This window comes from Alexandromys fortis, unplaced genomic scaffold (genome assembly GCF_014885135.2).
Source record: "Alexandromys fortis isolate MF-2015 unplaced genomic scaffold, M_Fortis_MF-2015_v1.1 scaffold_22, whole genome shotgun sequence".
NCBI classification, from domain to species: Eukaryota; Metazoa; Chordata; class Mammalia; order Rodentia; family Cricetidae; genus Alexandromys; species Alexandromys fortis.
Window position 1 is genome coordinate 14,932,629 of NW_026067900.1, and position 18,998 is coordinate 14,951,626.

General features: G+C 37.0%; 1 protein-coding gene across 1 annotated transcript in view; it reads left to right on the forward strand.

Moving 5' to 3' along the window:
- Mei4 (meiotic double-stranded break formation protein 4) overlaps positions 1-18,998 on the forward strand; it is a 152,678-nt gene that overhangs the window by 41,963 nt on the left and 91,717 nt on the right. Inside the window, exon 3 of the mRNA XM_050127140.1 lies at positions 14,288-14,826. Within this exon, the coding sequence (XP_049983097.1) occupies positions 14,288-14,826 (539 nt within the window). The remainder of the gene's footprint in view (positions 1-14,287; positions 14,827-18,998) is intronic.

Below are 18,998 nucleotides of genomic sequence, written 5' to 3' on the forward strand. Positions count from 1 at the left end.
TTGGCCCATTTTATTGGATAGAAAATTAGGTAGGCGGAGTAGACAGAGGAGAATGCTGGGAAAAAGAAGCTGTGTGAGGAGTCGCCATGGTTCTCCCGCTCCAGACAGACGCAGGTTAAGATCCTCCCTGGTAAGCCAGCTCGTGGGCTACACAGAATATTAGAAATGGGTTAGAACAATATGTAAGAGCTAGCCATAAGGAACTGGAACTATCCGGGCCAGGCAGTGTTTGAAAGAATACAGTTTCCGTGTAATTATTTCTGGGCATAAGCTAGCCATGCGGGCGGCCGGGTGCCGGGGACGCAGCCCTGCCACCGCTCCTTGTTTCAACAAAAGGCTTAAGCCTGCTTTTGAGAGTTTTGATAGACGTTTTGTGGGGTACAGTTTTGGACAATGAATATTAGAAAGCAATTGGGAGGATCCACGTCTTTGGATGAAGAGCTAGAGGCCCATGAAAGATAAAAAATCCTTTTTACTCAATCTCTTGTTTCTTGTGTGCACTCTGCCAAGCCAAAAGATGGTTTTAGAACTGTGGTAGTCCTTAGCTAACATGGACAGGATGAAAACCTGTGAGGCTGACATGAGCCTGCATCCTGGTGACATGGCTCTGTGGATGAAGCAGTTCTTGTTAGTAAACTCTGAAGAGGCAGAGGATGGTAAAAATCATTGTTCAGAAGTCTTTTGTTCTTCAGTTTTGAGGAGCCTCCTAAGTTTGGGTTCCTTCACATTCTGTACTGTGGCACGGGGAAGTTTTTTTTACTTACATACTGTCTTCCTTTTGTTTTCTTTCTAAGTGTATACACTCGTTTATTTCTGGTAAGGTATCTTCCCTCTCCTTTTTGTCTGCCTATATACGCTTCAGTTTTTCCTGATACAGTTTCAATATTCTACTTCTTCTGACTGCCTCTCTAGACTAAATTATATTTTCATGCTGTGATTCTCATAGTTCGTATTTTCAGAGTATATGTAAGGTAAAATTTAAATGTTTAATTCTGTCTTCCTTGTGGAATCTGAACCATGCTTGCAAGAATTGTGTTGATATTCATCATCAGATAATCGGTTTTTAGCACAGGACTTGCCTTTTCAGAGCTGATTAATGACTATTCATAGAAAAAAATGTAGAATAAATGTATGTTTACATGTTAATATTTGTAAAATCCCATCATGTTCATTGTCTGGGTTTTTTTTTCCTTAAGATATTCCTAGCCCTTGTAGCAATACATAAAGGCACGGAGAGTAAGTCTACCATCTTGCTAAAGATCCTGTGGGTAGGATAAGTCTCTGGACTCCTACCTCTCAGGGAGTTTAATCAGGTCAGAATAAATGAACAATGACAATGCCAACTTCCCTTCTTTGATAGATACAGAAACTAAAATTGTTTAGAATATTTTCATTCTCTTAAATGTTTTCTCAATGTGATTTTTTGTTAGTTCAATCAATAACAAATATTTCTCATTATTATTACTATTATTAATTTGGTTCTAGAAATTGAACTCATGGTTTCATGTATGTTAAGGATATGTACTATTTCTTAGCTATACCCCTAAACCTAAAACAAATTTTAATATTTTTCTTATATTTAGGGTTAGTTTTTAGCTTTTGGTATATTGTATATGTGCTGTGTAAATGCCCCATGTTACTCTGTTTTTGAAATTAAGGCTATATTAGAAATTTAAATATGCAATGATTCTGAATTTAATATTTTGTCCTTAGATCCTGAAATTTATATTTTTTAGAATAAATTGGATATTCGGTGAACAAAACTCATTTTAATATCTCTGGAAATATATAGTATATTGTCATTCTCAGTCTCAAAGCAAAAACAAAATTAGAAAATAGGGCTAATGGGGTGGACCTGAGTCTCAATTTCTGTCCATCTTCAGACAGTCTGGATGTTCTTGGTGTGACTGACAAGGCTAAGACATCTCCTTTTATTATAGTGAGCTTGATTGAAAGGAACAGGAAATAAATACGGTACTTGGGGACTGTGTGAAGGTAGGCAGAAAGATCAGAAGACAACAAAGTGGAACATATTGAAGGAATGTGATTAATAAAAGAGTCCTAGGTAGCATACTACGTGAATACAGAATAAAAATGAGTTTGTTCTGTAAAAAAGAGAATAAAATGGTTTCCTGAGCCCCATGGAAGGGCCCACATTTCAGGGACTCTCATGGTCTGGCTAGGCATCAACTTGGCATTATCATTTAAGATTCTCATTCTCCCCTGTTCATGTCTTCATTTACATGTCTACCTTTTGGTCCTGGTACTTACTTTTTTTAACTGCCTTTGGATTTTCATTTTTGCATTCATTTCTCTGCTGTGTTAATTTGCGTTTTGGAAGTTATCCCTAACTCTTCCTTGATCAGTGTTAAATGAGGAAAGCAGAGAGAGGAACTCATCTAGAATTAAACAAGTGGTAGCAAATGCACTGGGGTCCTGTGGAATCCTCAACAATGTTCTCCTCCACCATTAAGATCTTGCTTTAAGTCAGCAACATCAGTTGGGAAGTGGTTGGAAAAGGAAAATGCTGATCCTACCCCAAAACTGAATGAGCACCTCTGGACGCCGAGCCACCCATAATTTAACCACTCTTTTAGGTGTTCATGATGGGGGCTGAAGTCTCAGCGCTACTGGTTTAAAGAAATAAAATTGAAATATAAATTCATGAGGCATAATCTAAAAATTGACCAGAAATGAACTTATAGAAACCTAATTACTGCCTGGCAAAATACCTGCATGCACGTACTAACTGAAAAGGGCAACAGGCCTTGGAGCATTTTAAATACCAAGCAAAAATACTGAGCCTGCACTTCCAGAATTCAGGGTTCATTTGGAGTCTTTTTACAGCAGCAGAGTTAAGAGAAAGCAAGCCAGCAAACAAACAGTAGCATGAACTTGACTTTAGTGGTGGTGTTTGATAGCTTTCCATATTGTTAAGTGAGATGCTTGTATAAACATAATAAGAATCCAGGGGTAGAGTATAGTTGCTTCTTTTTCAGGATGACTTCTGCTTTTCTTAGTCTTCCCCCTTTCCCCTCCCACATCCTCACTGCCCTCTTCTTCAGTAAGCAGCTATGCTGTTTGATGTCTACTAAAATACCCCACAATTTATGGTGTAAAATGTACCATTGTAAAAGGCAGCCTTTTGCTTTTCCCCCTAAAAAAAGAGTATCTGCTTCTTATATCAATTTTAAAGACATTTTATAGGGAAAGCATAATTATTTAGGAATGCTACATATTTCATACTGGCAACCTATAGGAATGTTAAATTGGATGAAACTATAATAATCATTTGAAATGTATGGAAGTTAACCATGATAAAAAATAAATATGTTGCTATGAATGAATGTCAGAAAATTGTAGACAATAAAAAAACAATTTTAACACATAAATAAATTTCACATCACAGATCCAGAACTGTTCAACATGTACTTACATTATGTGCCAGGACATAGAGAAAGCTAAAGAAACTGACCTAAAAATAAAAGATGTTGATATATTTCTAAGAACAGTACATACGGTAGCACCTTTTTTGTATACGTGGCACACAATCAGCTGAGAATACTTCACAGGGATGTCTTGGGATATTGGTGTGCTAAAGGAGACATTAGGGTAGTGTGAGATGTTCTTAGTGAAAAAACTGTTGTTTCGCATCATCAATTAATCTGGAGACAGTACATGACTGTTTTCAGTATCCAGTTTTTATCAGAGTTAAGATAAATACTGCTTATACATCTTTAATACATTCAAAGTATTTCTGCCAATGTTTGTAATGTAAAATGTACAGGGAAGAGATTGTTCACTGAAGTCTGGGGTTTTATATTTTCAAAGTTCTGGTTCTAAAAATACCTCTTTTTTAAAAGTTAAATTCTTATGAAAAACAACTGAGTTGCCTTTCTGCTTTCCCATGGTTTTAGATTCAGTGAGATCTTGGAGATAAGTTTGCTCTTCAAAGTATTTTTGGGTTTAAAGTTTAATTTCAAATCAAGCTAATAATTGTGAAATAATAGAAATTATTTTCATGAGACTTTGTGAATTTTTCAATGTAAATTAAATTGTAATTCATAGAGCGAGTTTGAATTTTATGTTGCCTGGTGTATCTTGGTGAAAGGTGACTAATGAAAATTTAAGTAATTCTGCTCTTTCTACATATTTTATAATATTTAAAATGTTCTAATTTGTAATTAAAACAGAATATATAAGCTTTAGGCATCTTGCTTTTGCCCATTGTTATTCGGATAACAAATACCGTTAACCCTGGAATTTAGTATAATTTGCCCATTTCTTTCTGTAAAGTAGTATTTTTAACAGAATGCCCCCATTCTTTGACCTACTTCATACAAATTAGATTGTGGTTTGCATATTTTAATACCTAATTTGGTTATGAATTTACTCTTCTCTCAGTGACTCTGAGATGCTTCTACCTGTATATTGTATGAATGTTTGACCTCATTTGATTAGTTCTTATTCAGTGAACCGTGAAGCCTCTCATCATTATTTGCAGTTTCTGAGCAGTTGTCAGGCCGTGGTGGTGGGCTGCTTTATGCGGCTGTGCAACAGAACTAGAGCGACAGCACAGGGATAGCTGGAGTCAGAGAGGTGTGATCTGGAGAGAGAGGTAGTGAGGGGAACGGAGGGAAGGGGGGGGGTTCAGATTGTGAACACAGCAGCAGCAAGCTGAAGTGCTCTTTTATGCCACTTAGCAGCAAATGACAAACCAGACCCTCTGCCCAGCAAGTCTACATTAGTAATCAGGAGTTCCCATGAGGAGATCCTCACACTCCAAAAATGCATAACCACAAAGAGATTTGTAGTTTTCATTTCATAAAATTGTTTTTATTTTAGACGTATTTCTGAAGGTCTTTGTCGCTTTAGTGTTGGTATGCACGGGCTATTCAGCCTTGGCCACGATGCTAGAATCACCTGATTCCCGGGAGTGACAGCAGGATCTAGAGGTGAGGGGTTGGACTAAAGCATCAGAGCATTTCATTTTCCATAATCTTTGGGTTATTCTAAAATACAGTCGAAATTGAAACTGCTGTTTGTGTGTCAAGTTAGACAAAGAGTGGATTATGCAGGTTAGCTTTCGTCAACTTCATACACATCTCGGCATGCCCAAGAAAAGAAGGAATCTCAGTTGAGGAACTGCCTCCATCAAACTGACTTGTGGTCAGGTTTGTATGGTGTTGTCTTGACTGAAAATTTATGTAGGAGATCTGAACCTGTCTGGAGTAGTACCATCCCAAGACAGGTGGGCCTGAACTACATAAGGAAAGGTAGCTGAACCAGAGGAAGCAAGGCAGTAAGCAACATTCCTCCTCATTTTCTGCTGAAGTTCTTACCTCCGGTTTCCTGCCTTGGCTTCCATCAGTGATGGACTGTACATAATCTGTAAGCCAGACAAGCCTTTTCTCTCGCTTTTGGCCATGATGTTTAACACAGCAACAACAACAACAAAAAATTAGAACAGATGTAGAGGCCAGCAAGTCAGTGAAAAGATTCCATGCTAGTACATTATGAAACAAAAATAATGTAATTTATTGACTAGCCTCATGGCCATAACAAGAGAAGGAAAAACCTCCTTAAAGGGGATTAGAACTGAGACAGTTTCTTTTGTTCTGACATGCAGATTCTGTCAAACACTGGCTGCCTTTGAACTAAAATACATCCTGCCCCAGCCCCTCCAGTGCTGGATTACAGATACATCAGGCCCAGCTTGAGACAGAATTATTTTTCTTTCTACAGTGATGGCTGCCTATGTGACTTAGCTTTTATTACTTACAAGGTCTGAAAAATACTTCATACATAAAAGAGAAAGGAAGGCAACTTAATGAGCCAATATCTTTTCCATTTCTTTTTGATACTGGAAAATGCATTGTTGGATGTCTCTTGCAGTGAATGCAGTATTTACATAAAAGTGAAAGTAATTCTAGATACACATGCCAATTTTGATCTCTCAGGGGATAGCATGGGTTCAGGGCAGTCTACTCTCACCTGGGTTAATAGACTTCACAAAAGCTCTCAGTACTCAGGAATAACAATAGGTAAATAATCAGGGTTCTTAGAGACAGTTAGGGTGTGTATTGTGGGTTTTATCATGATTATCATCGCTTGTAGAAAACACTCTCAATAGTCGCCAAAAGTGAAGATTAAAGATGGTTTTATAATTGTTTTCTGTAACTTAAGGCTGCAAGATTGTTTCATTGGAGACACCAGGTTATTTAAAGATATAAGCTTAGCAGTTACCGAGAGACAGTCTGAGATGTCATTAGTTTGGAATAGGAGCTAATAACTCCTTCTGAAGAAGGAGAACAGGAAGGTGGAGTTGCCCCCTATAGCCATACTAAATGTAATGATGTCAAAATAAAGTAGTAACCAAGATTGCCTGAATTTTGTTGGATTTCCCTAATACAAAATAATTAGCTTAGTACCTGTGATTATTAGTAAGGTTTTAGGAAAATAATATAGTATTGTAGTGTTTCACTACAACTTTTTGATGGCTTTTTAACAAGGCTTACATTTTATAGACTGGATTCAATATATGGAGTGTGAAAGAAACTATACCAATCTCCAAAACCACTAACTATCCACAATAGATTGTAAAAATACTCTAGTCAGAATGGGTTTATATTCAGTCAGGCAGCCCAGTCTGGTACTTTTTCTAATTAGTATTCCTATCTGTTTCATCTAAGCAGATATATATTAATAAAATATGCATGACTTGCACGAGGCAATCAGGATCAACAGAGGCAAAGCCTACAACTGTAGATCGACCTTTCTACAATGTCTTCCAAAAATATGGACATGATTTAGAGAATGGAATTGAAGGATGATGAGTTAGGGTGTGGATTAAAATTACAGAGATATTTTGTGCTTTTAAATATGATATAGTAAATTGACAGTTTAGTTAGGGTGTTAATGGATTGAGAGTTTATGGAAACATTCAAAGTAGGTTATAATATTTCTCAATACTGTTAAATTCAGAAATACTGACAATCAACTGAAATCATGAAAATGATCATCAGGTACTTGGACATGTCGTGTTCTCTTAGTGTGGTGCTCGATTTTGAAGACTAGAAAGGAAGAAACTGCCTGTTTACTCATTAGGAGTTCTTGTCTTGTTAGAGAGGTAAGATATCTTGAACTGGTTACATCAATTGATCAGTTCACTTCTTATTCAATACAGGTCTTATTTCTGCAGTTTATTTAGTGACAAAACAAAAGGAATCAAATTTCTATTCACATAACAGACAATAACTTGAACCAATTATCAAGATATCAAAGTCTGTTAAAAATATAGAAGAGATAAAAACAGGCTGTGGTGTTGAATTGGCAAGAGTGGAAAAGAATAGAAACGTTAGACTGGATGGGCATTGAGCCCCAGAAGGAGGTGGCTGAGCCAACTCTTCAAAGAAAAGTCCACTCAATCGTCTTGAAAAAAAGAATGCTCAGTAAATAAATATAAACCAGACTGACTGTGGAATGGAAAGGATAAGGGATATTGGGACTATGATGATAATCAAGGAGGAAGCAATTGTTCAACTTATGTGGGGCTGTTTTCAGTGAGTAGCATTTTTGTGACAATGGAGAGATCATTTGGTTAAATTGACTAGGAGTTTTAAACTTCTTGCTATCACTTCTGTATGGATTGGATTGTTGTTGTAAAATCATGAAGGAAATAATAATGACTTAGGCCTAGGTGTAATTGACAGCTAGACTAGTAAAGCTTCTACTTTTGCATGGGAGAAAAGGGAGCTGCTAACTGAGCTTAGAATTATTCAACAACAGGTAAACACAATGAGAGAAAGTAGGAAGGCATTCTGGGAGTCATGAAAATGTTTGCATTGACGCAGAAAAGGCTGAAGTCATTGTTCTCACCAAAATTAATGCAATAAATATAAATTGATAAACAGCAGTGGTTCTCCCATTTTAGCTACCCAAGAGCTTCAAAAACACTGACTTTTGGCCCCATGCTTAGAAAGTCTAGTATATTTGGCATAGAGTTTGAGCCGACTGTACTGGGTTTTAAAAGGCTTCAAGCAACTCTCTTCTGCATGTAAGACTGACTATTAGAGAAATAAGCTGTTTCAGAATAACTTCTTGTATGCTGTGAATACCATTGGTTAAAAAAGTAACTGTTTTGCCCTGTGATAGGGCAAAAGAGTAGAGCTAGGTGGGGACTACTAATCTGAATGCTGGGAGAAGGAAGGCAGAGTTTAGAGACTCCATTTAGCCACCAGAGGGGAAGGACATGAGCTGCCAGGTAAAACATTCTAAATCCATGCATTTGGGAACAAAGAACAAAAGTGCATTTTGAGACTTATATATTTTCTTTAATTCTGTGTCTGTGAAGGAAAAACTATTATATTTAATGTAAATAAGAGATACTCCTGAAATGTTTATTTGAGATACAAGTTTGATATCTTCCCCATGGAAATACTGAGTGTCCGTCAATTACTCAATTGTTGCTTTTCAATTGTAGTGTATTCCCTTTACGATGTAAGTTAGGGAGATATTGAAATGGCTGAAAGATTTCACTATGCTAGATATTTTTAAATAAAGAGCATGAAGAGGTTACTTCTAGACAACTCTGTGTACTGAGGTGTTTTAGGCAGGAAGGAGCAGTGTAAATGGTGGAGCAAGAGTAACTTGTTTCTCCAGGCTGCCCAGCTATCTTAGACCCAAAATAATCACACAGAAACTATATTATTTAAAACATTTCTTGGCCTATTAGCTCTAACTTCTTATCGGCCAGCTCTTACATTTTAATTTAACCCATTTCTATTAATCTGTATATCACCATGTGGCTGTGGCTTACTGGGTAGAACTCCCAGCATCTGTCTCCAGCGACTCCATAGCTTCTCTCTGACTCCGCCTTTCTTCCTCCCAGCATACAACCTACATTCCCTGCCTAGTTCTCTTCTTTCATGCCATAGGCTCAAAGCAGTTCTTTATTCATTAAAAAAAATAAAAGCAACATATAGATAGAAGGACTTCCCATACCATCTAAAGATAAATATAAAAATCTAATTGAAAACTGTTTAAGTTGACTTTGTCATAGAGCAGAGAATAATGGGTGTTATGGAGAATAAAGGAAAACCAGGGTGGGCCCTTTCTAAAGGATGCATGACACCAGGGCAAAATGTGCTTTTGCAATTGTTAGTGAGGAGCCTTGTGGGTTTCCTAGCATGAAAATAGAAGAGTAACCTAACATTTATTTGACCTATGTTATACATTTTGCAAGAAGTATATTTTCTTTAAGGTATCCTTTATGTCACCTGAGTGATAAGTTATTTAGGCAGAGTAATTGGACAGGAGACAGAAACTTCTCTGACATAGCCCTGCTCTTTACATATAATCTCATGAGCATGACAATAAAAGGGGCTATGGTATACGACAGGGACTTGCTTGTTTAATGTTGCTTAGCATTTACTCAGAATTACATGGTCTGAGATATAGCAATAGGCCAGGAAGTCTGGGTCTTTCTTAGAGCATTCATTCTTAAGGGTGGAGAACAAAATTAGCAGTGGGAAGTGGTCATGAAGTGACAGTGACAGACTGGGGGACCGAAACAGGAAGGTAGGACAAAGATTCATCTGGAAGCTTCCTTAGGTTACGATTGTTAAAGAAGGAAATTTTGAAGAAATGACATCTAAATGGATTTAAGAGGCCTGAGAGAGCAATTCACATAGAATATTTAATGCAAGAGAACCTTCTGAAATGGGAATAGACTGAACAGACTTTAAAACTTCAAGGAACAAAAAGATAGACAAGATCAATATGTGTTAGTGTGTAATGCTCCCAAAGTAGATTCTCAAATTTCCAATACTGGACACGGAAGGATAGCACTGATGTCAGGATTAAGTATAAGAGGAAGTGCTGATTTCCTTTGGACGTGGGAGGTGTTACGTGCAGAGGTCAGTCTTGGTGAGATAATAGCCAAAATGTGACTTGAATATAAAATGTTACTCATGGTTCATGTGTTTGATTTCTTGATACTTAGTTGATGACACTGATGTGGGAGGCTGTAGATCCTTTAAGTGGTCGGCCCCATGAGAGTAAGTTAATCATAGCAGGGCAGGCTTTGAGATTTATAGTTTTACTTTTTGGTCTACTTAGATATGAGTATTTTTATGATTCTTCTACTTAGGAAAACCTAGTTCTTCCATAATACCTTCAATTCTGTGAATGGCTTACATCATCTCAAACTGAGCCACACTAAATACTTCCTAAAGTTATTTCCTATTAGGCATTTGTTCATGTGATGTGTAGCAAAATGAGCTGACTTACACTATCTAGTTATTTCAGTTCTGATGGTCACACCCAGGGATTTCAGCATGCTGAACACTCATGTGAATTTGTTTACTCTACTGTCTGATCAAATTTTAGAAATTCTTTAGTTTACCTAGATATCATAAATATTTATTTATGTATTTATTTATTCATGGTATCATATGATATATGAAATAGCTATTTTTAAAACATGTTCAATAGAATACTAATAATTATTTTGTAATAAATAACTTATTAAAATACTGTCATCATTTAAAAACAGAGAAAATAACAGACAAAGAAGACTAATTAGTTGAGAATGTGTTGGGATTAGAGATACAGACTTGAGACTCTTTAGTTAAATAATTCTTTGAGGCTTCATGATGGAGCTATTCAGGAAGGGAAATAAATGGAGAAAAACACAGATATAACAGTGCAACAGTAAAGAAAGTTCCCTTTGGGGATCTAGAAGATGTTGTAGGAAAGAAACAATGAGCAAATCCCAGAGAATGAGCACTTGAAGGCATGAGGAATTGTGGTATTTAATTGCCTAGGACAAAGTCGGCCTACAAATACACATTTTGTTTTATTTCTCTTCAGAAAAGACAGTTTAGCCAAGAGACATCACACCATTTCGTTATATTTCCATGTATATGATATCTCTCTTTGGTATATTTAAAGTTAGAATGGTGATGTGCTTGGATAAAATACAACTGAAACCTTTTTGTCAGCATTTCTCAAATATGCTTTGTCATATGCTAAAATATATATTCCTAAAACAAAACACAAACACTTGCTTTTAATTGAAACAATGTCATTGAAAGCTCCCAAATTGATTATTCTCTACCAAGTGATCTGCCTTGAGATCATTTAAAGACAGGTAACATGGACTGAGCAGGCTGTATGAGGCCATAAATTTGAGAAGGAGGGATCATGAGGACGATTAGAAAGAGGAAGGGAAAATGTAATTATAGTATAACTACAAGATGTAGTTATCTTATAATTAAAATTTAATTATCTTATAATTTCAAAAATATAAAAAGTATTATTAAAAACAGAATTATGAAAGTACTTTAAATAATATTTTCTGTTTGACCACCAGGTGGCATAAACATTACTTTTACATTACTTGATGCATGAGTGTATGTTGGATAATGATTATTAATGCTTGGAAATCATAATTGGTAGTAAGAAATTATACATTTCTATGCTGAATACAGTTGAATGAATGTTATTTGATTTAATCATAGTGTGTTTGTGTGTGTATGTGTTTGAGAGACTCACACAGAGAGAGACACAGAGAGAGAAAGAGAGAGACAGAGAGAAAGAAAGAGAGAGATTCTTTCAATAATATTCAAATCACCAGCCATGTAGGAGGCAGGCATCAAACAACTGGAACATCCACACAGACTCTTCCCTAGGAAGCTTCTCCTTTCAGTAAGGAGCCACTAATATATTCAAGACAGGTTAAAGTGAGTAGGTGAGTAGTAGAAACATGTAGGTAAGGCTTTTCTAAGCCTCGTGAGAACTTGGAAAGTTTCACAGCAGAGAAGTAGCTGGATTTGAAGAATCAGTATGCATCCGGGGAAAAGGATGTGCAAATCCATCATTGTATGAAATGGTGCGGCATCTCTTGTGAACTCTGCGGGGCTTATAGTTTCATGCATGACATGAGGGCGAAGATAAAGGTAAACTACATAAGAAGGTTGGGGGCCAAACTATGAGAGGATTTATGTGCTAAGTTGAGGACCTTGGGGGGTCTCTATTCTATAGCATGCCTGAAGCTTCTGGAATATTTTCTCCATCCTTCCTGAGGTTTGGGGGAAGTATTTCTATGACAAGATATGTTCCAGGAAGGTAAGAGCTTTATCTTGTTGAATATTATTGAGATCTATTTTGAAATGATAAATAGATTTAAATTAGAATTTAAACACCAAAAAATATAAGGTCTATGGTTCACCAAAATGAAATAGAATATACGATTCAGTATGTAAGAGACATATATGTTGTTGAAGTATCAAGGATCCAACTTACTTGACATTTCCAGGTATCACAACCTCACAGCAGATTTTCTGGTCCTTTGACTCTTACAGTTTGTCTATCTCCAGCAATGTTCTGCAAACCATAGGTGCAGGGGTTATGTAGTAGCTGATCAATAGAGGTTAGGCATCATGATATTTATATTTTTTTTGCCATCTACTGCTTTTGGTTTTTATTGTTACTGTTTATTTAAGGTTTTGTTGTACTTAATTAAGTTATTTGAGATCGCTCTTATTTTTTTAAGGAAAGTATATTGCTATGGATGTTTCTGTTTAGAACTGCCTTAGCTATACCTCAGAAGTTCTTAAAAATTATGTTTCTCCTGGTACATGATTCAAGTTACTTTTAAATTTCCTCCATGATTTTTTTCAGTGCCTCTCCCCTGGCTATGACAGAGTACATATTCTGTTGGATGGGGTATTCTGTACATATCACTGAAATCCACTTCGTATGATATCTCTATTAGCTTTGAGATTTCTGAAAACAGACCCAAGCACATGCATAGGTTCTGATTGCTGCTGTGGAATACTCTCTTAACGGGCCAGGGGCACATTGCTGTTTCCATGCTGTGTTGTTCTCAGACAGGTGTGTCGTTCTCAAAAAATGTCTTGCTTATGAATATTGCTAGAGATTATAGTGCATTAATATTGCCACTCAAGTTGTTTAATCCTTTCTAAGGAAAAATGTGGTTCTTCTGTCTTTTTATACAGATACTCAGTATAGTTTCTCTTGCCCATTTTTATTTAGCTAGTTAAGCCATGAATCTTTTCCAAAAGAAAGCCTTGGCTGCTAATGCAGACATTAGTTATAGGTACCATCCTTAATACTAAGAAAAGGGAGGAGAGTAAGTATGATGGACAGTAACTACACATTGGTGATTGTATGCCATGAGAAAGCCTAAATTATTGTGAGTTAGTTTTCTCTAATATTGAAGCTGGTTATTATTATAAGTACCTACATGTGTTTCTATCATATCTCTGTAACTTATCTAGAAAATTTTTATGGTGTGATATAAGTTATCAAAATGCTGATCTTTGCTCATTTTATCTGCTAACCATGAGGGATTTCTCATAGCCACGAGCAAGTTACAGCACTGAGCATGTCTCCTCATAAGATGTACACAAACATTTAGCAAGTGGTGTATATCTGAGTGGAGGCAAAAGAGAAATTGTTCAGATCTATTTTCTATGAACAATTGTAAAATAAAATACAATTATTCTTTTATTCAGTTTGATAACTTGACTTTAATACTGGAACGTGTAAAACTTCACCGTGATACTCTTTTGCCGAATCTGGCATTCCTTTCCTGGATTGTGAGGGGATTCATCTCTGTGTCTAAATTTTCCTGTTGTCATTTCCAACATGTGCACCCATGACACTTTGCTGAGGGTATTAAAACCAAGCAGCCAGGGGAGTCAGTGCTCAGTTTGAGTATTGCGCTCTCCTAGGACACACGTGGATGGAAATACTCCTTTTAGGGTTGTGCTGGTTGGGCGTGAAGAGATGCTCAGTGATTAGGAGAACTTGCTGCTCTTGCAGTGTGCCACGGAACCAGGTTTGTGGCCCACTCCAGGCCTGAGGGATCTGATACCCACCCATTTGTGGCCTCTGCACACTATGCTGTGCTATACAGACCCACATGCAGACCCACATGCATACTGATAATTAAAAATAAAACAAATGGTTGAAAAAACCGTTTCAGTTCTGCATGGAGGAGAAAGCTCGGAGTAATTGTAACTTTCTAGGAACTTGCTTGTAGTTGAATGAGGGGTCTAATTGAAAATGTGTAAAACCATTTCTTTAGTCAAACAAACAATGTCTGTTTTGCATCTAAGCCATTTTTTTACACTGTTCGCTAAATGTTTATGTACATTTGCATGTTTTGTGTAGTATTTTCATTTAGAATAAAATCATTGTATTAGTTTTAAGATATCTAGGTGCAGGAAGATAATGCTTTTGTCCCTTTCTATTTCAGGACATGATGTGTTCCCCCCATTGCCAGATCAGGAACCTAGAAGTTCTGAAAATACTGTGGCTTTGATGGATGATTCTGGATGCGTCTTGTCAAGTGAGCAAAGAAGCGAACTTGCAGAGTTGTCCCAGCATCTTGTGGAGAGCTGCATCCCCCCACCCCTTCTGCCACTGCCTCTTGAGAAGAAGCCCTGCACCACCCTGGGAAATCCCCCCTCTTCACACATGCAGTTCTTGCAGCATCTGCTTGAACTGAAGAAGCTGACAGAATCCAGTGGTCTGAAACTACACTTGAGCCACTTTGAGAAAGACTCCTCCACAGTTTCTGATTCGGTTGCACAGTTGTTAGATGGCCTGATCACGTTTTACCGTAACCCCAAACTCCCTTTCTCAAGTTTTTGGATGGAAGCTGTTGGTACGTTAGCTAGACTGATGAATGATTTTAATTTATCTAATCATATTCTTAAAAAATGTTCTAAGAAGCTGGAAGAATTTGAGAAAACTCTACTGCAGGCTATTTTAGGGAACAACAGTATAAACCGGGTAAGTGATATATCTTACTTGTTTATGACTTAAGATCTGAGCAATTTCGGAGGTATTTGGTGGTTCTTTCACATTGGTAACTGAGAGTTTGTAACTGGGCCTCCGGACCTGTGCACGTCTCTTCCCAGTTGAATGTTTCTAGCTTCTGTTGCTACATTACCATGTGGTTCTTTCCTGACATGTCTCCGCCACCAGCTTTTGCTGCCTCCACTTTGAATTCTTTTACTTTGACTGTTTTAATTTTTATACTTTGTTGCTTTGTATTTTTCTATTTTCTCTATCTTTGTTTGTTTGCCATTGGTCAAACTTTGCAATCCTTTCCAGATAACCACTAAAGCCCAAGGTCCCCACATTATGACTTCTGTGATAAAGTTGCTGATGTCTAATGTCTGGAATAGATGTGAGGGAGAAGTAAAGGCGTAAGTTATTTACATTACAAGTCCTAGGCAGAGAACCAGAAGCCAGAATGCAGTCTGGTTTAAATGTTCAAATCAAAGTCTGTTAGAGTATTTCTAGAGGCTCTAAGGAATGAGCCTCTTTTGGGCACCTTCTTATTGTTCCTTGGCCTATCAGAATTTTCTCTAGAATGTTAAACCCAGGATCTGCTTTCAGGCTTTTTGAGCGTTGTTGAAGTGGCTAGAATAAACAAGATGTCCTCCTCACATGGCTTTTAGATATTTGGTCATCATTCAAGTTTTAGTTTAAAAATAGTGAGGCTGTCTCTTTGTCTGTAAGTAAGTGCTGCTTTAAGCCGAGGTCTGAAGGTTTATATATGAGTATCATTTTACTTATCAAGAAGAAATTAACTAGTGAGAAGTTGTCCAAGACACATCTTATATAGACTAGAGCCTTTATGACGTCTGTGAGTGTGATCCCTTGAACTATTGAACATACCTGTCATTTTAAGTGTTGGTTCTCTTTTCATGCTGGTTAAGACATCGAAGCTAGCCAAAATTTATCATCTCTTCATATTCTACTTTTTGTGCCACCATGGCCAGTTGGTGATCTTGTCCTCCACATCTTCTAGTCTTTCTTATACCAGCTGTTCCATCAGTGACGATAAGTCAAAGGCCGTCACTTGGAAACACTGAAGAAATCATTCCTCTGCATTAATGTTGATCTTTGTAGACTGGACATTTGTTAGAATTCACTAGGTAAGGTCTCCATGGCCTTCTTGAGCCAAAAAAAAAACAAGTGGTTCCCTACAATTACAGAACATTTCTAGAGATGTCTGACAGTACCCTTGGATCTAATTGATCTTGGAGAGAAAAAGAAAAATATTCTCCCTTTTAATCTAGCTGATGATATTAGAGTATAGGTCTCCAAGAATGGTTACTGTACACATGGAAGGCAGTTACAGCAGTCTTGTACTTTTAAGTTCCTTGTAATATTTACCAGACCTCCATGGTGCTTTTTTGTTGTTTTGTTTTGTTTTAATTTTGACACATTGTTTTGCCTGATGTAATTACTGGTTTCTATAGGGGAAGTAAGAGTTTTCTCAGTCACGCTCCTCCCACACTGGGCAGACACCAAAGGGAGCTGATTCCTAGAAGTGGAAAGCACATGTGATTTTACAACAGCCCCGAGAAAACATGGGGAAACAGAGAGCCGGGACCCAAAGGATACATTGTAAGTGCTAGACAACCTACTGCTAGTGGACAGCTACAGTAGCCACAGACAGAGACATCAGCCTCCTTAGTATGCCATAGAAATGCACTGACCTTATCACTTGGCAGTACAGGCTGTGGTTGATTCTCCTCTGGGTCGCCTATGTCCATGAGTCCATTAGCCATCCAGGGAGGTGAAGACAAACCAAATCAACAAAGATGGGGGAAGAAGATTGGGATATGTGATGAATGAATGCCCGTGGTACTTGGAATTCAAGTGGTGCCAGGAAGTTTTATGGTTTATGCCATGTGATTGCATTAAACAAGATAGCAGTGAAGTCACATTGCTTTCCTCTTCTTCATAAGTTCATCGCTCATTTTTGTAGACTGGACACTGGTTAAAATCTACCGGTTGGCACCTCCCTGAACAAGGAAACAGGTGGCCCCTAGCATTGTAAAAATTTGAGACATGTACCACTATCCTCTGACTTCAGAGAAAAAAAAGAGAATATTCTCTCTTTTAATCCCTCTTATCATATTGGTTATTTTACAAGTATGGTTATTGAAACTCTAAGGTTGATTACACCAGTATGACACGTTTCACTAATGTGCTGTATTTGGAAGAGGATTGAAAAACATGCCTAATTAAGTTGGATTAGAAACACATTTTACTATTTAAACCAGTCCTTATAATTATTACAGAGAGTATTATGCTAACTGGTTTAAGTGGCAGTTTGATATCAATGTATTGAACTTTGACCTTTTCCATGATGTATATAACATTCTCAAATTCTTGAAACTTACTGAAATTTCCAGATTTCTTTTCTATTCTGGAAAAACAACAGGGAATCTTATGGAACATATTAATATTATTTAACATCACCTTACTAAACTGAAGTCAAGCCCAAACTGCATGAATAAGACATAAATATTACCTGAGACCATACTATTAAAATATTGAGCTTGGCAAGTTCCCATGTAAACTTTATAGAAAACAGAAGGCAGTACCTAAAGTGATCTATCTTATTCTTGTCTTTGTTCTTGAATGAGTTTGGACAGGAGGCAGAGAGAGAACTTTACATCATGAGATGAAATGACAGTAACTGTGCTGTTGCTGTTTTGTTCTTGTTCTTTTCTCCCTGTCACAGAGTCAGAGGGCCAACCCGACTCAGAGAAGGGGGTCTTGGAGAACATTTGAGACAAAATGCTGGGGGTCTGAAGTTGAGGGCCAAAACACACCTTCGGAGCCAGAGTCTCTCTGTAGGCTCAAAGGACAGATAAGAATTTCATTTATACACAAAAGAAATTTGTTCCCCCATTAAACTCAACCTAGTGGTTTACATAGAAGAGGAGGCTTGCTGTCTAGTAACAACCTGCCTTATAACTAACCAATGAGTGTTCAGAGGACTCTTATCTGTGATGGTCTGCATTATGATGTGAACATGGGTTGAGAAGCTTTCCCCTTGGTGTCTTTAAACTTTCTAAGTTCATGCGTGAGTGACAGTCAGAACCCATGATGAAGAAACATAAAACTGACAGAAGAATCCACTTTCTCAATACCTAACCTGAAACCCTGGCCGGGCTGACTGCTTAGAAGCCTGTAATAAACTGTTATCTTTAAACTCTGCTAACAAAGGTTGTATGAATGAATATAGGTGAGTCTGAATTCTTAAAAGGAAATACCCCAGGACATATCAGGACCATACCTTCTATCAAAAGAAAGTCACTCGAGTCATAGAGCAAACTAGGGATATGCATGTAGAATCTAAACAAATAGGTGAAAACCTTTATCTAAGTTTTATTTATGCTTTGAAAAAGAACTTTAGTTATACCTGCAGAAAATTTAATGTGTGATACTAGTAAAAAATGTCATTTATACTTTTTAGGATTTTAAATTTTTCATATTTGGGCCATCTTCTATTTTATTTATTTTCTGAGATTGTAATACAATTGCATTATTTCCCCCTTACCTCATCTCTCTAGTCCTTCTCATATACCCGTCCTTTCTCTTTCATATTCATTGCTGGCTTCCACTTACATATCCATATTTATTGAACACCTCAAAATGGCAGTCACCGTTCTTCATTCTTTCAGAGATATGATCAATAAAGCCTACTGAGGATGACTTTAAGAATTTTTTATCTATCGAAACATATTAGTGAGATGAAATGAACTCTCCTTGCTCATCTCACCCAAGGACTAGTCCCACAGAGAGTTCATTCCCTGGTGTCAATCAAAGAGATAGTGATTGGCAGCATTATGTTTTAAGGTTATATAGCTGTTGACTGTTACTGTGAAATCATAATTCCATGATGTTTTCTATTTCTATAATAGCAATAAACAAATGACAGAACTAAGATAGTGTAGATAACAGGTATATTGTTGTAGGATTAATTAGTCAGAGTAGGTTGTATACTTACATATGATTTGTTTAAATTCATATTTAAAATAATATAATAGAAAATACAATTACACAATCCTAATAAAGTAATATTTTTGTTACTCTTGTGGAAAATAAAGAAAGTAAGTCAGGGTTTTGTTTATTTCTTTGTTTGAGTATCTGAG